Genomic DNA, 19,708 nt, shown 5'->3' on the forward strand with positions numbered 1-19,708 from the left:
GCCTTAGACATTTAAGACCAACATGCTTGTTATGAGACACTGCCGGAGGTCAAGGGTGACGCAGTTCTGATATGCACTGATACTAATATAGTCCGTACTCACCCGTCAAAAAGAGTGGGTGATATGACCAGAATCTATTGTAATAATTGTAATAACTAATTATTACTAATTTGACCATTAAGATGTGTTTTATTTTATTAATTATTAAATTTATATTAATAATTTATAATTAATAATTAATTTATATCATGGTTTATATTTAATCATTATTGATTATTAAATAATGATTAATTATTATTTTATTTATTTAATATTGGGCTAATATAAAATAGGTTTTATGTTAAACAACCCATTTTTAGATAATCCATTTATTATATAAATTATTATATTATATTCTAAAATAAAAAATACTCCATCTCCTTTGTCTGTCTATCTATCTATCTATCTATCTATCTATCTATCTATCTATCTATCTATCTATCTATCTATCTATCTATCTATCTATCTATCTATCTATCTATCTATCTATCTATCTATCACACTGCACACACTTAAGCACCTGAGACGCAGGTGTGCATTCTTTGCTCATCCGTGTCAATCTGGAGGCGACTGCACATATCATGGCCGGCACCGACAGAGCGCATGCGAGAAAACGCTGCCACGTGTGCCAGATCCTCACCTGACTCTTAACCCATATGGCCTACACAAGCTCTGACAGTCAGCCTGCATCACATTAACACATTTCCTCTCAACCTGGCCATGCCCACTGCCACACATGTGCGTCACACCTTCCCAGCAGCGACAGCTGTGATTGGCTGTTTATTCTTTAGGTTGTCAAGGAATATGATTAGCTGGAGAGTTTTTTTTTTTTTTTTGTGCTGCAAATAAAAAGAAAATACGAATATGAGATAGGAAGTCACAGCAAGTTACAATTGTAAGAAATAAAATCACTTTTCTAAAAAAAATTCTCATTTCTCAAAATGTCTCATTTCAAGTCTCAAAATCAAAATAGCACACATGTGAGAAATGAAGTTGCAGCTGAAAAAAATAAAGCCTAATAGTGAAAAACTGCAATTATGAGATGAAAAAAATTACAAGAAATAAGGTTGCAAATGTATAAAATAAAAAAGTGAAAAATAGTAAAGTGTGAGAATATAGTCACATTTACTTGTTTTTTTCTTTTTAGTCTGAGGTAACAAACAAGCTTTCATGTAAATTTGCTTAAATGCGGTAAAAAAGCAGTAAAACTTTTAGTGCAAAGAGTTTTCAGAAAGTAAGTCTGTGACCTCTGACGAGCTACAGTCATAAACTCTCATCTCAGATAAGATTATTGAGCCCAAAAAAATCATTAACTAAAACATAAACGGGTTCACATTGGAATGTTGTGCACATTTCACCCTGAGGTATTTCTCCAGTGTGTGAAAGTGACTGAGTGTGAGCATCTTATGAGTTAACTGTGCAGCCAGAGACACTTTTCCTGTCTTGGGGATTAGGGGTTGTGGATGTGCGTCTCTCTCTTTTTTGTTCTTTTCCAGAGTCTGTCAAAAGTCACAGCGTGGCAACCCGAAAGATCTGCGTGCGAATGTTTCAGAACTGCGTGAAAACAGTAAGCAGCAACGACGGTAGATCGTAAACAATCTTGTGTGGAGTGTTACTCGCGGCCACATGGCATGACCTGCCGTGCTGTTTAGCCAATCATTCCTGCAAGGAATCGCTGCCTGTTGCTGGTGGGAACAAAGCGCGGCAGCTCTCGTCGCCTGTCTCTGAGTGAGCAGGAAGTTGGCTAACCTCCAGCGGTGGAAAATCTATACACGGTTGCATAATATAGCATATCTTTACCTCGGATGAACCCTGAGGAGGCCCGGCAGCTGTGAGCAAACAGAGCTAGCGAGGGAGGGTGTGTGTGTGTGTGTGTTTGCGTGGACAGGATTCCTGTTAGCGTCTGCTGGCAGTGGTAGCAGGCCACAGGCTGCAAGGCTTTTTCTGACAGGCCCTATGTAGGGTAGAATAAATGCTATGAAAGTTGTAGCCCCTGCACCACTATGACATTGTGTGGTTCTACCAAACGGTTAATCATTTGTCCCAAGTTTTGCAGAAGCATCTTATCTCTTTTCACACCTTCCATGCAAGTTCAGCTGAAATTTTTGGACAGTAGTTTGAAGTCCTCTTAAAAATGACTTGTATTAAATGAGCTGAAATGGCTGCGTTCATTAAATTAAGCCCCCCTCCATTAAAAACACATGCTGCACAACAGTGACTGTGCAAATTCAGAATTAAACAGGGTGAGTTTTAATTGAACTGGCAACATCTCATCTGACTTTGTAATTTGAATGAGAATGACCAGAAAATGAATCTACTGAATTGAAATGTTAAGAAATTCAACACAGGTGATTCGTTATGGGAAATAAAGTGTTCTTCCACACTGGTACACCAAAGGTTTTTTTAATTTAATTTAATGAAAGGGGTCATGTAATGCCATTTCAAGTTTTCCTTTGTCTTTGGAGTGTTTAATAGCTGTTTGTTCATATAGAAGATCCGTAAAGTTGCAGAGACTTAAGTCTCAAAAGATATTCTTTATAAAAGTTAAGACTGGTCCATGCCCTCCTAAAACACCTCATTTAAACACGCCCCCACATGTCACTGTGTGGGAAGATTTCATAACACTGCCCAAATTTTCACGCAAAGAAAGAAGGTGTAACATTTACTCTTGCTGTAGTATTGTCGCTGCTGCCACCATGTTGTGGAGATGCTGTGTTTCCAAATATGGTAAGGGGCATATAATTTTCATATAACCCCTTTAATAATGATTTGATGTATTTATATTATTTTATTTTAAATTTATTTTAATTGAAATTTGAACTTTTTATGTAGACTTTTTGAATGGGCTTTTTGTGACTAGGGTCAGTTAGTAGCCTCCTATTTGTAATATTTTAGCAACTACCTAGCAATGCCATAATGACCACTATTCAACAACATACCAACCACCTAGCAACACCCTAACAACAAAGAAAACCACCTAGCAACACCCTAACACAGGTATATCCTAGCATGCACACACAATACCCTAGCAACTACATAAACCCATAACGCTAGTGTCATTCTATAAACTTTTGCACACATTTTAACTATATGTTCTCCATTTATTTTATTTTATTTGAAATTCATAGATATTGAAAGAGTGACCAAGCTATATTTGTAGACTTTTAGACAAGACACTAATGTCATGCTAGCAACTTTTGCAGAAATTTCACTCACGTATTTTTCAGAAGTGCAAAAAATTGTACTATGTAAATATCTACACATATATGATTAAATATAATTTAAATACTAATTTCTTTAGGTGGCATTTCAAATATTAAAACAAGGCTTCTTTAGTTATAAATTATTTTAATCTCACTCAATTTTAAAGGGGTAGTTCACCTAAAAAAAAATTATATTGTCATAAATTACTCACCCTCATGTTGTTCCAAACCTGTAAGATCTTTATTCATCTTCCCTTTAATTCTATTTCTTTACATTTGAACATTAGAATTGCAATTCTGCATCATGTTTGCTTCTGCAAGTTCATCAGTTGAGCTGAGCATGCAGCATTTAGCGTTCGTGCTTTTTACCGAATTTAAGATATCAAAATCGCATGAAATTGAGCTTGCATAGCTAGTAGCATTTGCATTTGTGTACATAGTGTTATATGTAATACACCCAAATGAACAAACAGACTTTATAGTTCGGTGCACATTTGTGAATGAGCTGCTCTGGGACAGATTCGTTTAACGTACCTCCACATATCATCTGGAATAGGATATGGACTGAGCTCAAGTTAGCTCATGATTTCGCATTTGTGGCTCCCTGTCGGCGATTGAGTGTGTGTTAGACTAATCACGGCTCCACACTTCAAACAGCTTAGGTAAAAATGCTCTGTTCCCCATCCGACCATTTCCCTCAAAGATAACCAGATGTCCAGCTGTTTTTATGCCTGTTTTGGTTCATCTCTTTAAGAACAATGTCTTTCTCATATGACCGGACTTTGTGGCATTTTCCCTGTTTTGTCTTAAAATTTTAATGGGTAGAGGTTCCTGGGAACCAGCAGTAACCTCACCTCGGCTCACCCGTCCTCCCGGCAGGCTTTGGGTGGTTTCAAGAAAAATACAAATCGTGCGGCAGCGTAATGCAGAATGACATTTACCATGTGCCGTGACTTACACAAACAAAGAGAAAACGGGCCATCCAAGAAAAGTTCCATATCTCCTTCCTTACATTCGCTTGTGTTTGCTTACATATGTCATTTTTTTATTTCCAAACTAAAGTTAGAACGCCATTGGCCGGAGCTCCGCCAGCCTCGCAGAACCCAGGAAGTCATTTGGACCCTTTAACTCGAGTCCCATGGCCAAGTGTGCGGTTGAATTAACCCCAAGACGACATATAAAATGATCCAAGAACTGCAAACAACAGACATTTAAGGATTTCTAAGGTTATCGTATCCTCGTTTGACCTGAACTCAGAGATTATGTTATTCCAACCGGGATGCTTTTCTTTACACTTGTAGCTGAATTTAAACAAACCTCTGAGTGAGTGAGTGTGTGTGTGTGTGTGTGACTCGTCCTGCACTGTTTGCTCTCCAGACATGACTGATTGTGTGTTTTGTTCAAGAGCGGTGTGCTGTTACTTTTCTATACATTCGAATGTCCGATTTTCACCTGGTCAGTGATAAAAAATTTAATAAATAAAATAAAATAAAAAAATATCAAATGAACAACGGAGCCATATCTGTAGACTTTTGGGTTTGTTTGACTTTAACCACCTAAAACACTTTAATAACCAGCTACTGCCTTACCAACCATTTAGAGCACTTTTGCAATTATCTAGCAACACCATATTAAACACCCTTAAGAACCATCACCCTAAACCCTAGCAATCATTTAGAACATTTTTCAACCACCTAGAACATTCTAGTAACTACTAGCAATGGCATAGTAACCACCAAGAACACTTTAGCAATCACCTAACAACCACCAAAAACATTCTAGCAACACCATAGTAACCAATCAGAACAACCAACCCCCTAACAACCATTTAGAACATTAAACAGCTACATAGAACATTCTATCAACTACATAACAATGCCATGGTAATCACCCAGAACACTACAATTCCCTAAAAATGCCCTAGCAACTGTGTAAGCCCCACAACACTCTAGCATCACATGAGAGTGCAACTTTTGCACAAGCGTCTCTCACTATTCTTCAGGAAATGTACAGATCTAGTTTATGTGTGTTGCTGTGGTGCTGTAGTATGTTTGGGCGGTGCTCTCCACCCAGCTGCTCTGACAAATACATGTGGAATAGGAGCCATATGTGAAAGTAGAGGAACGAATGCACATGGCTCAGAAAACAGGCCTTCCACAGAAACCACAAGCAAGAGATCAAGTGCAGCTACGAGCTCGCATGAAAATCCAACCAAAAGTCCTGTGTGAGGAATCTCCATCATCATTTGAAGTGAGCAACAGCAACACTGAAGGAAACCTGATCAGGTCAAACATCCCTACAGATCAGTCGTAGAGTGCCGGCTTCCCGCTAATGAGACGCAGCCTGCTAGCGTCCGCTAAAGCACTGCATCTTCGGTTGGGTCATACTGTAAGACGAGACGTTTATGCGCAGCATTGTTAATTGATAGTATAAAATTTGGCTTTGATCTGGAAACTATACAAATACATCTTAAGCATAATACATCAGGGGCCCATTACAATGTTTGTAGTCCAACATCTTCCTTCTGAAAGATCTTAGTGAAGTAAGAGGCACAAGAGCAGTTACGGCCAAACAAACGAGATGCCTTCGGCCTTCAGATACGTTTGTTATGAGAATGGCATGTCGCTGGTACAATCCATCCACTGTAAAAACAATGGTGCGGTTGTGCTCCGTAACCCAATTACACCCCTCTACAGAGCACGAGAGAGAGACTCTGTTACCAAGTCTTGATCCATGGCTTTATTCATTTCACTCTGTCTGTCTTTCCCGCCAAACTTGAGGTTATTCGACAGATTTTTTTCTTTTACAGCAATACCGATAACTTTTCTAGTAACTATTGTTTCTTAAATATGGTGGTGTAATGGCATTATACTATTCTTCACCTAATTGTTTAATCGATAGATCTAATTTTAACGAATTTATAAATGGATAAAATAAGTATGAATATAAGTATTTATTAGTTAAACTGATTTGAATCTTTTGAGATTGTTTATTATTGTTGCTTCAATAAAAATTATTTCATTTAATCCAGGTCACAACCTTTGAAATGTGGTCAGACTGAATGCGTCTGTGCTTATTTTGTTTCCTCCGACCTTCCAGCGATCTCTTGACTTCATGCATGAGATTAGCACTGTGAGTTCTCACGTTTGCCCGTTCCTTTGTTTTGTTTGCCTCCCACCGCTGTCTGTCGTCAGCCTGCTGCTTTCCTGGAGAGCTGAAGTTGCTGTATCTTTATTAATTCAACAGGAGGAAGTTTCGGCAGGAAACGGGGAAAGGGATGTGGGCAGTCATATTTACCGATAGGAAGAGAGTGTTTAAGTTGAACCGCTCTACTGAAATCTCTCACTCAAGCCTGACCTCAGCATTTACACTTTTCTCTTTTGGTGTCAGACCGTTATAAAGAAACTATTCTTAATGCATTTGTATTCCTTTTAGAAAGTATGACTACACTACTACTACTACACTTAAAATATAAATTAAAAAATAGATGATAGACAGATGAAGATGATATGTAGATGAATTCATGTTTAATAGCTCAGGTGTGTATATGGTTTCCTGTGTGTGTGTGTGTGTGTGTGTGTGTGTGTGTGTGTGTGTTGGCACAGGCCTCTTTTGCTTGTGTAAGGATGAATGCAGAGGAAGCGTCTATTGATCTTTATTTCGGACTTTCTCCTTTCGTCTGTCCCTCTTTTGCTTCTCATACATATCAATAGCCTATTTTCCCCATGAATTCTAATTCTAATCAAGGTTTGCTGTACTAAAACAATCATAATTTAGTTTTTCATACTCATTTTACCACGTTTATCTAACATTAGAGCTTGTCTACATAGTAGAGCGAAGTCTTTTGTTTCAAAAAAGCAAGGAAAATGTTTTCCATGACATGATCACACTAATTTACCCACTTTTATCTCCACCCAATCAATCCTGATGGACAAAATCAAGTTCTTTCCTACAGTTGTTTCTTATTAAATATCTTATTTAACTTATAAATACATCATATTATGGAGGTAAAAAGAGTTCGTTTTCAATATTAAAATATTTGTTTCCTGTATCCATCGATGTGCCAAGGCATATGTAAGTAATTTTTGTGTTGTTAATATTAACTATAACCAAAACTTAAAAATTATTTTTGTTAACTTGAATAAAGCTGAAATAAAATAAAATATAAATATTAGATGGAAAACCTTCAACTTAAAATATTATATATAAATGCTGCCTTGTCAAGTACCTAAAATAAAGTAAACTGATGCTGGAGTATTGAAGTTACCAAAACTAAAATAGATATAAATTAAAGCTAAATCCAAATATTAAAAATAGTAGTAACAATTAGGCTAACATTGGTTCACATGAATTAAGAAGGAAAAATACTTCTAAAGCATGTAGTCATCTTAGTTTGTTCATTTTTAACCTTTGTTAATACACTGTTAAAATCTATTAATATTATCAAATGGACCTAAGCAAACGTCGCCTAACAACAAAAAATTTTGTATTTTAATTCAGAAGTTTAACAAAGGTTATAAATACTGTAAACAACATATTTGCTCATTGTTGAGTAATGAGACTTTATCATTAAGTGTTACCAAAATGACAAAAGAACATAACTTGGACTGAAAACTGAAAATATAAAAATAAAAGCTCATTTAAAAAACAAATTATTATATTAAAATTAATAAAAACTAAACTAGTATATAAATAATGTTTAAGTTGACTCCCTAAAAATTTTCTTTGAACATCTCATCCAACCTAACACAGCGACACTTGCTCAACCAATGGTGGAAGTTTGGGGGCCGGACTATCTGTCCGTCTAACCAATGGCAGACGAGGGAGTGTTTGGAAAACCTGTTTGGTATTCATTACTTTTTCCAATTTCTTTCTGCAGCGCAGAAAGTTTGCTTCTTTAGCAGCAAGTTTACATCTTGTGTTCAGGTTGCGTATTCTTTTTTTTCTTCTTTTTTTAAAGCGACAGGAAGATGTGGCATCGGCACACAGATCCAGAAGGTGTTAAACAGAGACAACACAAGACTGCTTAAAATGACAGAGTGGCACAGACCTAGCAGAAAGGAGACAGTAGGGGTTGTGATTTGGGGATGGCAGTAAAGCATTTGCATAAAGGGCAGGGCAAAGTGCCCGGCGGTGGAAAGCGTTGGCACCACGCCTCGCAGACTGGCAGAGGGGCGACTGAAGAGAGAAAAATAGTAGAGAGAGAAAGAGCGAGGAGGGGAGGAGGATTTAGTCAATAGTGCATCCCTTGTTCTGTGAGAGGAGGGCCCGGTTTGTTGGCAGTGGCGATGGGGAATCTCTTGTTTGTGTGCTAGATTGCCCCTTTATTTCTTTGATTGCGAAGCGTTCAACACTCGGCAACTGTAGTGCCTGTGTGAATTTGCGTGTGTGCGTTCGCAGGGGCATCTGTTCCCGTTTCAGGGTCCCACGTCGTGCGTCTAAACTGTGTCAGGGTGTGCTTTAACTTCATTTACATTCATTTTGTTGTGCTTCCACGTCCGCAGCAATCAATTTATCGACATATTCAGTCTAATACAGGATGCTAAAGCTATTAAAAATGGGTCTCTGGGTAATCTCCTTCATTCTGGGCTCTTCATGGGCACAGCTTTGGAACACTGACTAATCCATTTGCATGCAACTTCTCTCTGCCAACCAATCAGAGGGTTTTAATCAAGGCAGAGAGCCGTGCCTTCGGCTTGACTCGCTCACAGCCGGAACGCTGCCGAGCCGGCGCAGCTGGATGATGTCATAGATCCGGCCTTCAAGGAGACAGTCGGCACTGGAGGGCTTCAGGCGTTTTGTGTTTGCCGGTTGCAAAACTGTTCATGGACTGTTGCATTGCAAAAGTTTGGGGTCGGTTGTATTTTTATTATGTTTTTGAAAGCCAAGTCTGCATTTATTGGATTTAATATATATGAAAACCGGTGGAATGTTACTACAATTTCAAATAACCCTTTATATTTGAAAATATTTGAAAATATAATTTATTCCTGTGAACAAAGCTGAATTTACAGCATCATTACTCCTGTCTTCATTAGAGATGCTCCGATCACGATCGGCCGATCGTTAATGCGCATCTCGTCAGTAAAGCCGGTTCTCTAAACAGCGGTAAATTCCATCAGGTGCGTGATTTCACATAGAGCAGCAGTTACTACACAGAGCCGTTGTTAACCGAGAAGATGCGCAAATAAACCCTGAAAATGAACGTGGATTTGCGCAGCTTCTCAGTTAACAACGGCTCTGTGTAGTAAGTGCCCTATGTGAAATCACGCACCTGAGGGAATTTACCGCTGATTAGAGAAACGGCTTTACTGACGAGATGCGCATAATGATCGGCCAATCGTGATCGGAGCAGCCCTAGTCTTTAGTGTCACATGATCATTCAGAAATCATGATAATATGCCGATTTGCTGCTCAAGAAACATTTATTTCTATTATCTTTCGTGAATACAGTTGTGCTGATTAATTAAAAGGTATATATATATATATATATATGTATAGATATATAGATGTATATATATATATATGTGTATTACGGAAACCTTGATTTTTTTTAAGCATTTATTTTTAATATAATTTGTATATTGTTATAAAAGTCTTTACTGTCTTTTGTGGACAATTTAATGCATCATTAGTGAATAAAAGTATACATTTTTCCCAAAACATAGCAAAAACAAACAAACTAACAGCCCAAACATTTGAAAGATTGACCTCTTTGACATGTGAAAATACTTCTTCAATCACATGGTCAGTCTTTTCATGTACATTCTTCATCCAATAATGCCTTTTACCAGAAAAAAAACAGTGTAGAAGTAGTGTAGAAACAATTTTCACTCAGAAATTACTAGTAAATTTCACAATGCAAAGAAACAGTAAGTAACATTGAAATAAAGAAGACTGAAATCGTAAAACATAATAAAACATGTTTATTTACTTTACAAATTTTATATAATATATTTTTAAGAGAACCAACAACATTGGAGCGCATTGACTTCCACTGAATGGACATTTGAGAGAATTCCTTTTTTAGTGAACTGTCTCTTTAAATCCACTTCTCAGAAGGAGCCGTCTGCAGAGTCCGTCTGGGCCTGCTTATCAAAAGCAGAGATATGCAGGACTAATGATGTTTCCAAAGGTTTCCTGTGTTCTCCGTCACACTCCGTAAGCAGCGCTAAGCCTCTGTTTGATTCTGGACGCACGTGAAATCAGTGGTGCGCCGGTCGTGTGCATCAAGCCGTGCAGATAACTCTGTGGTACACCGAAATCGGACACAAGTTAAGTAGTCTCAAGATTTCTGATAATGCTACAGTAACAATGCAATCAAAAGATCTTGACCACCAGAGATTTTCTTTCTCTTAACAATGATCTTTCAGCGGTAGTGGTATTTTCCCATTAATTTTGGTTAATAATTTAGCATTTTTTGGAGTTAATGGTAATAATGCTACATTTAAATGTTTTACTTTGATGTTTCTTGTTTTTGTTGTCAGGTTTTTGTACACTTTGGTATGTTTTGCATTGGGTTAAATATTGGACTGTTAGAAAAAACCTATGTAAGCATTTCTAATAGTTGGATTAATGTCTTTTATTTAATTTAAATTAATTTAATTTTCAATATCTATGGAATAAGAAAATAATACAAAGATGTTTTTTTGAATCTATTTATTTTTAAAATCTATAGAATAATTGCAGAGGGTGTCCATCCAAAAACATTTTGTCTTTATATTTCCTGCATTTGGCAGATACTTTTTCCCCCCAAAGCAACTTACAGTGCACTCAAGCTATATATTTTATCAGCATCTGCATTTCCTGGGAACTGATCCCGTGACCTTGGCGTTGCTAGCGCTATTCTCTGCCAGTAGAGCTGCAGGTACATCATTACCAGCTCGGCTGTGCAATCCTTCATCCATTATTCCTTATGAAATCTCTAGCTGCTGGCTTTTTTGTTGCTGTTTGTTTGTTTTTGCTAGACTACATCCTGTGTGCAGCACCTACTCAAGAAATTATGCAGTAATGATTTTTATCAGTGAGCCATCATTGTTTACATTGCATTTAGTGCAATTATGTGCCAAACGGAAGAGGAAAAGTGTGGGCATGTATGACATCACAGTTTGATAACAGTTTCTCCATAGTATGTTTGCAACAACACATTTAGTCGATTTAGGATCAGATGAAGGATCATGTTACACTGAAGGCTGGAGTTTTGATGCCGAAAATTCAGCTTTGATCACAGAAATAAATTACATTTTTAAATATGCCCAAATACAAAACGGTTATTTTAAACTGTAATAATATGTCACATTTTTTTCTGTATTTTTGATCAAATAAACACTGCCCTGAAGAGACTTTTTCTGCAGAAGTGTATGCAGTGGAGTGAATATCGATGGCACTGGTGCAAATCCGCCACACAGCACAGCACACCTTAACCATTTCCTCCCATTAGTTCCAGAGAATGTGTTGACAAATGAGCTGATGTATTTCAGGTTGATATTTTGCAGGCCTTAACCCTACAATGCGGTTCTTCCCAGAGTGCCATGCGTTCCGTGCAGCTCTCAGGGGCCTCTGGGATACATGTGCCTTTCCTCTCTCTCTCTGCTGCCACAAATTGCTTGCAGATTTTTCACACATAGTAATGTGCTGGTTTGTAAACTGGGGTAATTGCAAACACCACCAAACAGCTTCAGCTATCGTCATGCATCACGGTCAGTACGGGCCTGGGTGCGTCCTCACGCCTGACGCCATTTATGCTGATAAGATAGCATTTGGTAACTCAGAAAGGAAATGTGCATTCATGCTACTATCAGACAGGGCAGCAAATATAGAAAAAAAAGAGTATTTTAGCTCTCTTTGCATTTTCAAGTGGATTTGTTAAAATGATGGTGCTACATAGGGCAAACTGGGGCTAGTTGTCACACTTTGTTCACGTATCTTTCTCAGTGCAGAATAATTTTTAAATGCCAGTTGGTGTGTCGACTACCATTCAAACATTTCGGGGAGGTTGCCATTATGAATGATTTTGAATGAAGACTCTTCTTCTCACCAAGGCTGCATTTATTTAATAAAAAAAACAGTAAAAATAGCAATATTGTGAAAGATTATTATAATTTACAATAACAGTTTTCTATTGAAATACAGTTCAAAATGTAATTTATTCCTGTGATGCAGAGCTGAATTGTCAGCAGTCTTCAGTGTCACATGATTCTTCAGAAATCATTATAATATGATTTGCTGCTCAAAAAACATTTATTATCAATGTTTAAAACATTGGTGCTGTTTAATAGTTTTGTGGAAACTGTGATACAGGACATGCTTTCAGGATTCGTTAAATAATATAATGTTGAGAAGAGCTTTTATGTGAAATAGAAATCTTTTGTAACATTATAAATGACTTAACTGTCACTTTTGCCCAAATTAAAGCATCCATGCTAAATAAAAATATTGATTTCTGACAAAAAATAAAGATATTACTCTATCAAAATAAACTAAAAGAGCAAAAAAAGATACAAATCATGCAACACACATTGTTTTTTATTTATTTAGAGTACCTTGACTATATGGGGCAAGTTGTTACAATGGAAATCTGCTAATTAGCAGCTATTATAAGGTCTACATAATTTAAACAGCTGAAATTGAAGATTAAAACAATTATGAAGCAAACATTTTTTTTTTCTTTCATAAAACAGCAAACATGAAAAATAATACTCAAAAATATCAAAGTATTGTTCTGGTGAAACTTTATTTTATCTAACAAATATTAAATAAAATATATAAAATAATAAATATTAAATGCTTCAAAGACTTATTTTGATTAATCTTAAAAATAAGTCCCACTTTATATTATATAGCCTTAACTATGTACTTGCATTTAAACCTGTCCCTTACCTTACCTCATCCCACTTCTATAGCAGCAAAACTGTTTTACAATACACTATGAACACAATAAGTAGGACACATTGTACTTATTTTGATGTAAGTGGGCTACATAGTAGTTAAGGCCAATATAAAGTGGGATCCCAAAATATAAATATGAAAAAAACAAAAATTTAAAGGATGAAAAAAGGTGTTTGTAACCCACATGCACTGTGACAACTTGCCCCAGACTCCCATATTTCACAGCCACTGCCATGAAACAGCTTGTGTGTGATTTCACACGTTATAAATCTGCAGGTGTGTGTCTCTGATTGCACTGACAGCAGCTGATGTCACTCACCGCTGCGAGAGCTGAGTTTTTACTCATCTCAGACTCTCTTTCAGAAATCCAAACAGACCTGCAGCATATCAGCAGCGGGAGGAGGGGCGGCCCTCACCTGTGCCAACACACACACACACACACACCTGCTCGAACCTCATGCTCACACACCTTCACACGTGGTCCACGTCTCTGAGGTGTGAGGTTATACACGAGTGCGTATGTGAGAGTGTGTCCAGTGTCAGACACAATAGATGGCCGTGTGTGTGTGTGTGGGTCAACTGTCTCTTTACCGTTATGGTTTTGTCCACGCTGGCATGTCGGCATGTCTGGACTGGCGTCTTCACGATAGCGTGTGTTAGCACATGATTCTCCACAGCCTCCATGCACCTCCCTCAACGTCTGTCATGTTGGTATTTATCACATTTTTACTCTGTCTCTCACTGTCTGCCTCCTTCTCCTTATGAAAAATCATTCTAACGGGCTCTTTGTCTCTCATATTCTTGTGTTGTCAGAGTGTCTTTCTCCTGTAAGAGGGCAGAATCAGCCATCACGTCTGTCTTCATTATGGAGTTTCAGGGTCACGCTGGGTCACATGCGCAGGGAGGGTCACGGGCGCACAGCGGGCGACCAACAAACCCCCAAACCTCACATCTCTCTCATTAAACCTGCTTGCTTTTCTGCTTTCCCCAATGGTCAGCACACTAGAAAAAATAAAAAAAATTGACCTAGAAAGCACATAGATTATATCAGAGAATAATAATTAATTAATCATTTAATAAATTAATATTAATAGTTATTTTCAGTAATTTATAATTAATTAATGTGCTTCAAAACTTGTATTGGTTTAAAGGTAGCAACCACTTTAATGAATTATAGGCTAAATCTTGCACATATTCCACCTCCACCAAATATTCACATTTTCATTTGATAAAAGCATTTTGATGATGTTGTCAGAAAATTCAGGTTCCAGCCCAATTTTTCCAATTAGCTTGGTATTTATTAAAAATAATAATAATTATCATTAGGCTATTATATTTTTACAATAAATATATTTAATCTAGGAGATGGCATGTTCATTTTACGGAAAGCTGAAATTTAAAGACATTGATAGTTCTGATTTTCTTTTCAAAAATTAAAGCTGATTTGTTTGTTTTTCGCACTGACCGAGTTATAAATATAGATATTTCACAATAACCTATTTGTTTTCACTAGTTATTTCTAAAAATATAGGCTATTTATACGACAAATCTAATGTTTTGATAATATCAAATATTTAAAAAAGAACAAAGAAAGAGGGGAAAAATAAGAGCCTTGTATTGGTTTGCTATAAATATCTGTGCTGCGCGAGATCAGTCTTCTGGCACTGAAAAGCGAGGTAAATGCTTTTTATATTTAACCCGATGTGTTTTATTTGGTTTTCTGTTTCTGTGAATCATTCATTCCTCCGGTTTGAGTATCTCCTAAAATGATCTTATTTGCTGTGAGGGATATCGATATTACAGGATATTATATTAGCTTACTATCTAACATTTCGTTTAATTCTGTTTCGTATGAATATTATAAACTCTTATTTAAGCTAGACTAATCACTGCAGGGGTTTTAAAGCGCTGGACTGTAATCGTATTCGTCTTTGGTGCAGCCTTTCTCTGCTTTCCTCTAAATAACCGGATAAATGCGCGTGGAATCGACATTATTATATTCAATAACCGAATTTATAATCGTTTAGTGTGTTTTAACAGAAAACATCAGAAAGGAATCATCAGGAGAAATCATCAATATTCAATAACCACGTTCAACATGCGCGCGCTCCTGTGTGACTGAATCGCAGTCGGAGATCTGAAACTCGTCTGTGGATTATTCAACCCTAGTGGTTTTGGTTTAGGCTCCTGTGTTTATGAATATTTTTGCAGGGTTTTTTTTTTTTTGCTTTATTGTTGGGCCAGCTCAGTAAAACTAGGGTAGTCTAATGATCGCACTTTGCTACATAGAACTAGGCTATAGTGCAACTTTGCCAAAGTTTCCAATGTAAAATGCAGGCTGCTATTGTGATACAGCTCGAATGGCTCAACAAAATTTTAAACCAACCTAGAAAAATGAAGTGAATAGTTAAAGTTTTTGACGAAGAAACAGTTTGAATAATAGCCTATAGGCCTAAAACAAGTTTTCCAGGCTTCACTGTTTATTCTAATGCAGCTTGTCATTTTATTACCGGTGTGACTTGAATATGGATTTTGAACATATTATGGCAAGACAAAGTGCATGGGTTAGGCTATCATTAAGGTCTATATGCCAATAATTTATGCCACAACCTTCAAAACTGCGCGTACTTGGACGATCGAGTAATTTTCTTTGGCCGAACAGTTTTTCTCTGCATTGATTGGAAGGTGCTTGGGTGTGTTTTTGTTATTATTAATTGATTTTACCGTCAGTGACAAACTAACACAACTGATTCTCTGGCGCCCGACAGCAAACACTCTTTCCAGCTCGCTCATTTCCATCCGCCTCCTGGCACACGCTCGAGAGATGATGTCTTCTCTCTTTTAAGCATTAATGTTGCAGGAACAGGCGAAGGGGAAAAAATAACACAGCGATTACTTTTAATTGAGCTGGCAGAAATCTCCCGCTCCTTATAATTTGTGGTCAGAACGGCGGACGTGACGCGCAGGTGTAACGCGCTGCTGAGAAACACGTCAGTGACCGTTAAACGCCGCTTTACTAACTCTGAACCGTATTTCGGGATTCCCCTGACCCCTGTGAGGAGCACTGAGACTCGTGCTGGGAATGTAGGTGAGAAACCAGGCCGTGGTTTGTTGGGTTTTGACGACAAGACTGATACAAGTTGATGACATGCTATGTTTTGCTACAAACATTTAAAGACACTTTTATCCATTCCATTGAGGTATTGGGTCTTTTTATACGTTTGAAATGATCAGGCCCATAGAATAAAACAAGTCACGAGATATTTAACTCCTGTGCGTTTATTAAACGACAGTAACAGTATGTGATTCGGTGTATAAGAAATAGTAAGTTTTATTGATAATAACAACAATAACTAACAGTTCTTCCGCCAAGTAATATAGTTCATTAGCCTAATAACCGTGGGCTATTTACGGTTGCCAAGCAACCTGGCGCATTAATTTAGCCGCAACTGTCAGTTGGATACTGAATATTTGTACCCGAGTCTTTGTTTTCACAAATTTCACGGCGCTTCAGATGTTTCTTTTCTTTTCTTTTCTTTCTTTAGTAATTTATTGTGTTTTTGTCAGGGATAACACGCGGGAGTGCGTTATGTTTGTTGGTAAAGATTTAGACTGTTTATCTTACAACAGCAATTTCAGTTAGCAGTCGATAATTATTTACAAATATTTAAACTAATTAATTTTTAATTAATACCATTAAAATTATTATAATAGCTTAACTAAATTTGGATTCATTATAATATTATATATATAAAAAAAAATACAATATGTTTTTGATTTGTAAAAACGCTTTGTTCTCTGGCGCCGCCATCCTATAGAAGAAGTGAATTGTGCTTGAGGCAAGTGAGTTTCCCAACGCACATGTTGATCAGAAGCTAATTATCTCATACTCGCACTGGTAGCACTAGAGGAAGCCATTAAGGGCCGTGTTTCAAACAGAGAAGGGATTGTTTGAAATAAAGGTGCTGCTTTTATTGAAACAAATGCATTCATAAACAAATTCTGCTCTCCTCTGGTTGTGTGCTTCAATTAGCATCTTATTAGAGACCTCAAGCAGGTGTTGGTTTTGACACTGTAGGCTCCGATTTGAAAGAGGAAGCACTAATGAAGAGTTTTACTGCATGGGAGAGCGTTATCACCATACATCCGTCCAATGATGCTTTCTTGGTCTCTCATTTAAGAGATATTTGCATATGTTTGCTAATCCAGCATTTCAAATCAATTTCCCTTTGTGTGTGTGTGTGTGGGAAGAACAGCATCCCAGTTGTTCTCTGATTTAATTTTTTTTATAGAAATCATCAATAAGAATTGATCAACAGCCCTGTCTATGTCTCGTTTCGTCTCAGATCTGAATATCTCTAGGAATCTCTGCTCTATTTTATGCTGTAAGCAGCTGTTGTTTTATATTCTTTTTGATCGCAAGATTAAAGTATTCCAAAACTCAGATAGATGATTATGATTGCGTGTAAAAAAAAAAATAAAAAGCAGCATTTTCACTCCCAGTCAACTCAGTCAAGAAAACCATTTAATTGGAAATGCATTTTATCAGATCATTCGTTGGCAAATTTCTGAGGCACATAAACATTTGCGCAGTTAAACTTCGGAAAACCTTCCAAATGTCACAAAACAGTGCTTGCGTTTGTGTTTGAAGTGATCTTACATACTCATTAGTGCTTGACCATTTCTAAATTTTCTAAAAATGGCTGATGGGAGATTTTAAAGCTGACACAACTTGTGTTACAATTGATTGATTGATTTGCCTGGACGTCGTTCTGAACAACTTTTCAAAGTTTTGTGAGCAACTTCAGGTCTCGCGTACTTCGGCCCGCTGCATTCGGCCTGAGCTCCTCGGTTTCTCAGACAAACACAGCATATGTTTGTTTTAAATTAGAGATTCACACAGGGAGCGAGGGGTGCGCAGTCGCTTTCCTCTTTGTTTCGGCCCCTAAATCCACGAGCAGCTGCCGGCTGAAGGGTCTGCTGGGAGTTTTTCGGAGAGAGCTGTGTGCTTTCTCCCATCGCCCTGTGCCAAGGTGGCGTTACGCAAGCCGCGGCGACCCAGACTTAACAACACGGTTGCCATGACTAGCTTGATGGGATGATGAACTTTGCCTCGGTGGTGGATAGGAACTTGTCAAACTGGCACATTGTGCACCACCGGACTGGACTGCATGCTCTCTCTCTCTCTCTCTCTCTCTCTCTCTCTCTCTCTCTCTCTTTCTCATTCTGCCACCAGCCCCCCTCCTCTCTTTCCCCTCCCTTTCAGCTCTTCAAGCTAACGTATTGGCTGAGCTACAGGCATCTTGTTGCCAAATAGGTGGGCCCTACTCATGTTGGCAAAGACTCAGGCGATGGTTAAGGAAAGAACGCAGAGAGGACGAGAGAGAGCGAGTGAGGGAGCGATCGAGAGAGAGAGAGAGAGTTGGAGAGAAAAGGAGTAAAAAAAGCAGCAGCACTTGGGTTTGCCAGCGGTCCTGCGAGCTCGTCCAACATTGATTCGGTTCTATTTTTTTTTCATGCCCGTATTCTGTGCTGTGCATTAGACATCCCCCCCGACCCGCCCCCCTTCGTCGCAGGAGTGTGCATGCATGTGCGCGTGTGCCTACTTTATGTGTGTGCCGCGCTCTCTGAGTTTTTTGCCGGATACAAAGATCTAAGAAAACACTCATTGAGCTTTGCCAAGGATTTCTTTTTTTCGCCATTGTTTAGAATTTTTTATTTTTTTAAATTATTTAGAAAGCAAAAGCATTTAATTTAAACGTTGTTGAATTCCTAGTTTTTTTTTTTTTAGTGCACACACCTTCATTTCATTTTTTTTTTCTTTGAAAAATTTGTTTTGCAGCTGTCATTTTTTTAATAACCAATTTTACCTGGAACTGCAAAGCAAAAGAAAATTCCTGATCTTGAAATTAACTTCTTTCCGCCGGCAATTGGAGCATCTCCAGTCTTCTTTCCTTTTTACCCAAGTTTATTTTTTTGGTCGCCAATTCTTCATCTTTGCCAAGCCAGCAGTTGTTGTTTCGGCGTGAGTGGCAAAGAACTGGTGCGGGTGGATTTTTTCCCCCCCCGTCCTGAACGGCGTGCCAAATTTATGATGAGAGTGCAAAATGGTAACTACCAGCCTTTCTCTCTCTTTCTGCTCCTGTCTGCAGTGTGTGCCTTTCACGGTGCTATCTGCCTTCTCGATTGTCGAAATGTGAACATGCCTGGATTTCTGCACGACAGCAGCCCGCAGACAGGATTTGATGGCAGGTCTTGAAGGGACGCAGTTTAACCGCGGTCTTGTTGTGGCGAGAGTTGGCGGAGAGGGTCTGGGGCACGGCGGCCCTGGCACTGGGGCACCGTGGCGCGGTTTAGGCTTTGTCACTGAGCGTTGTATGGTGAAGGTATTATTGGAGAGCTGAATGAGTCTTCCGTTGCCGTGGGGATCGCCAAGCTTTTCTTGGCCTGACTTGATCTAAAGAAGCTGCTTTCTGTGAATTGCAGAATCCCGGAATTCCTGCACAGCCACTGAGATCTTTAAACTATCTGTGAAAAAGAGCCTCGTTAAGCTTTTAATTTGCATTTACTTTGCTTTA

The 19,708-nt window shown here is 38.1% G+C and overlaps 1 protein-coding gene across 11 annotated transcripts in view; it reads left to right on the plus strand.

Moving 5' to 3' along the window:
* LOC132152440 (nuclear factor 1 X-type-like) overlaps window positions 1–19,708 on the plus strand; it is a 180,584-nt gene that overhangs the window by 64,585 nt on the left and 96,291 nt on the right. Inside the window, exon 1 of one of the 11 annotated variants that reach the window (XM_059561242.1) lies at window positions 19,037–19,240. The exons of 9 other annotated variants lie outside the window; for them this stretch is intronic. In XM_059561242.1, coding sequence (XP_059417225.1) covers window positions 19,238–19,240 — 3 coding nt within the window. In that variant the 5' untranslated portion in view covers window positions 19,037–19,237. Of the gene's footprint in view, window positions 1–19,036; window positions 19,241–19,268; window positions 19,517–19,708 lie in introns of those variants that run through there. One more of the 11 variants, XM_059561211.1, reaches the window with a different exon arrangement.

Source organism: Carassius carassius, chromosome 1 (assembly GCF_963082965.1).
Source record: "Carassius carassius chromosome 1, fCarCar2.1, whole genome shotgun sequence".
NCBI lineage: Eukaryota > Metazoa > Chordata > Actinopteri > Cypriniformes > Cyprinidae > Carassius > Carassius carassius.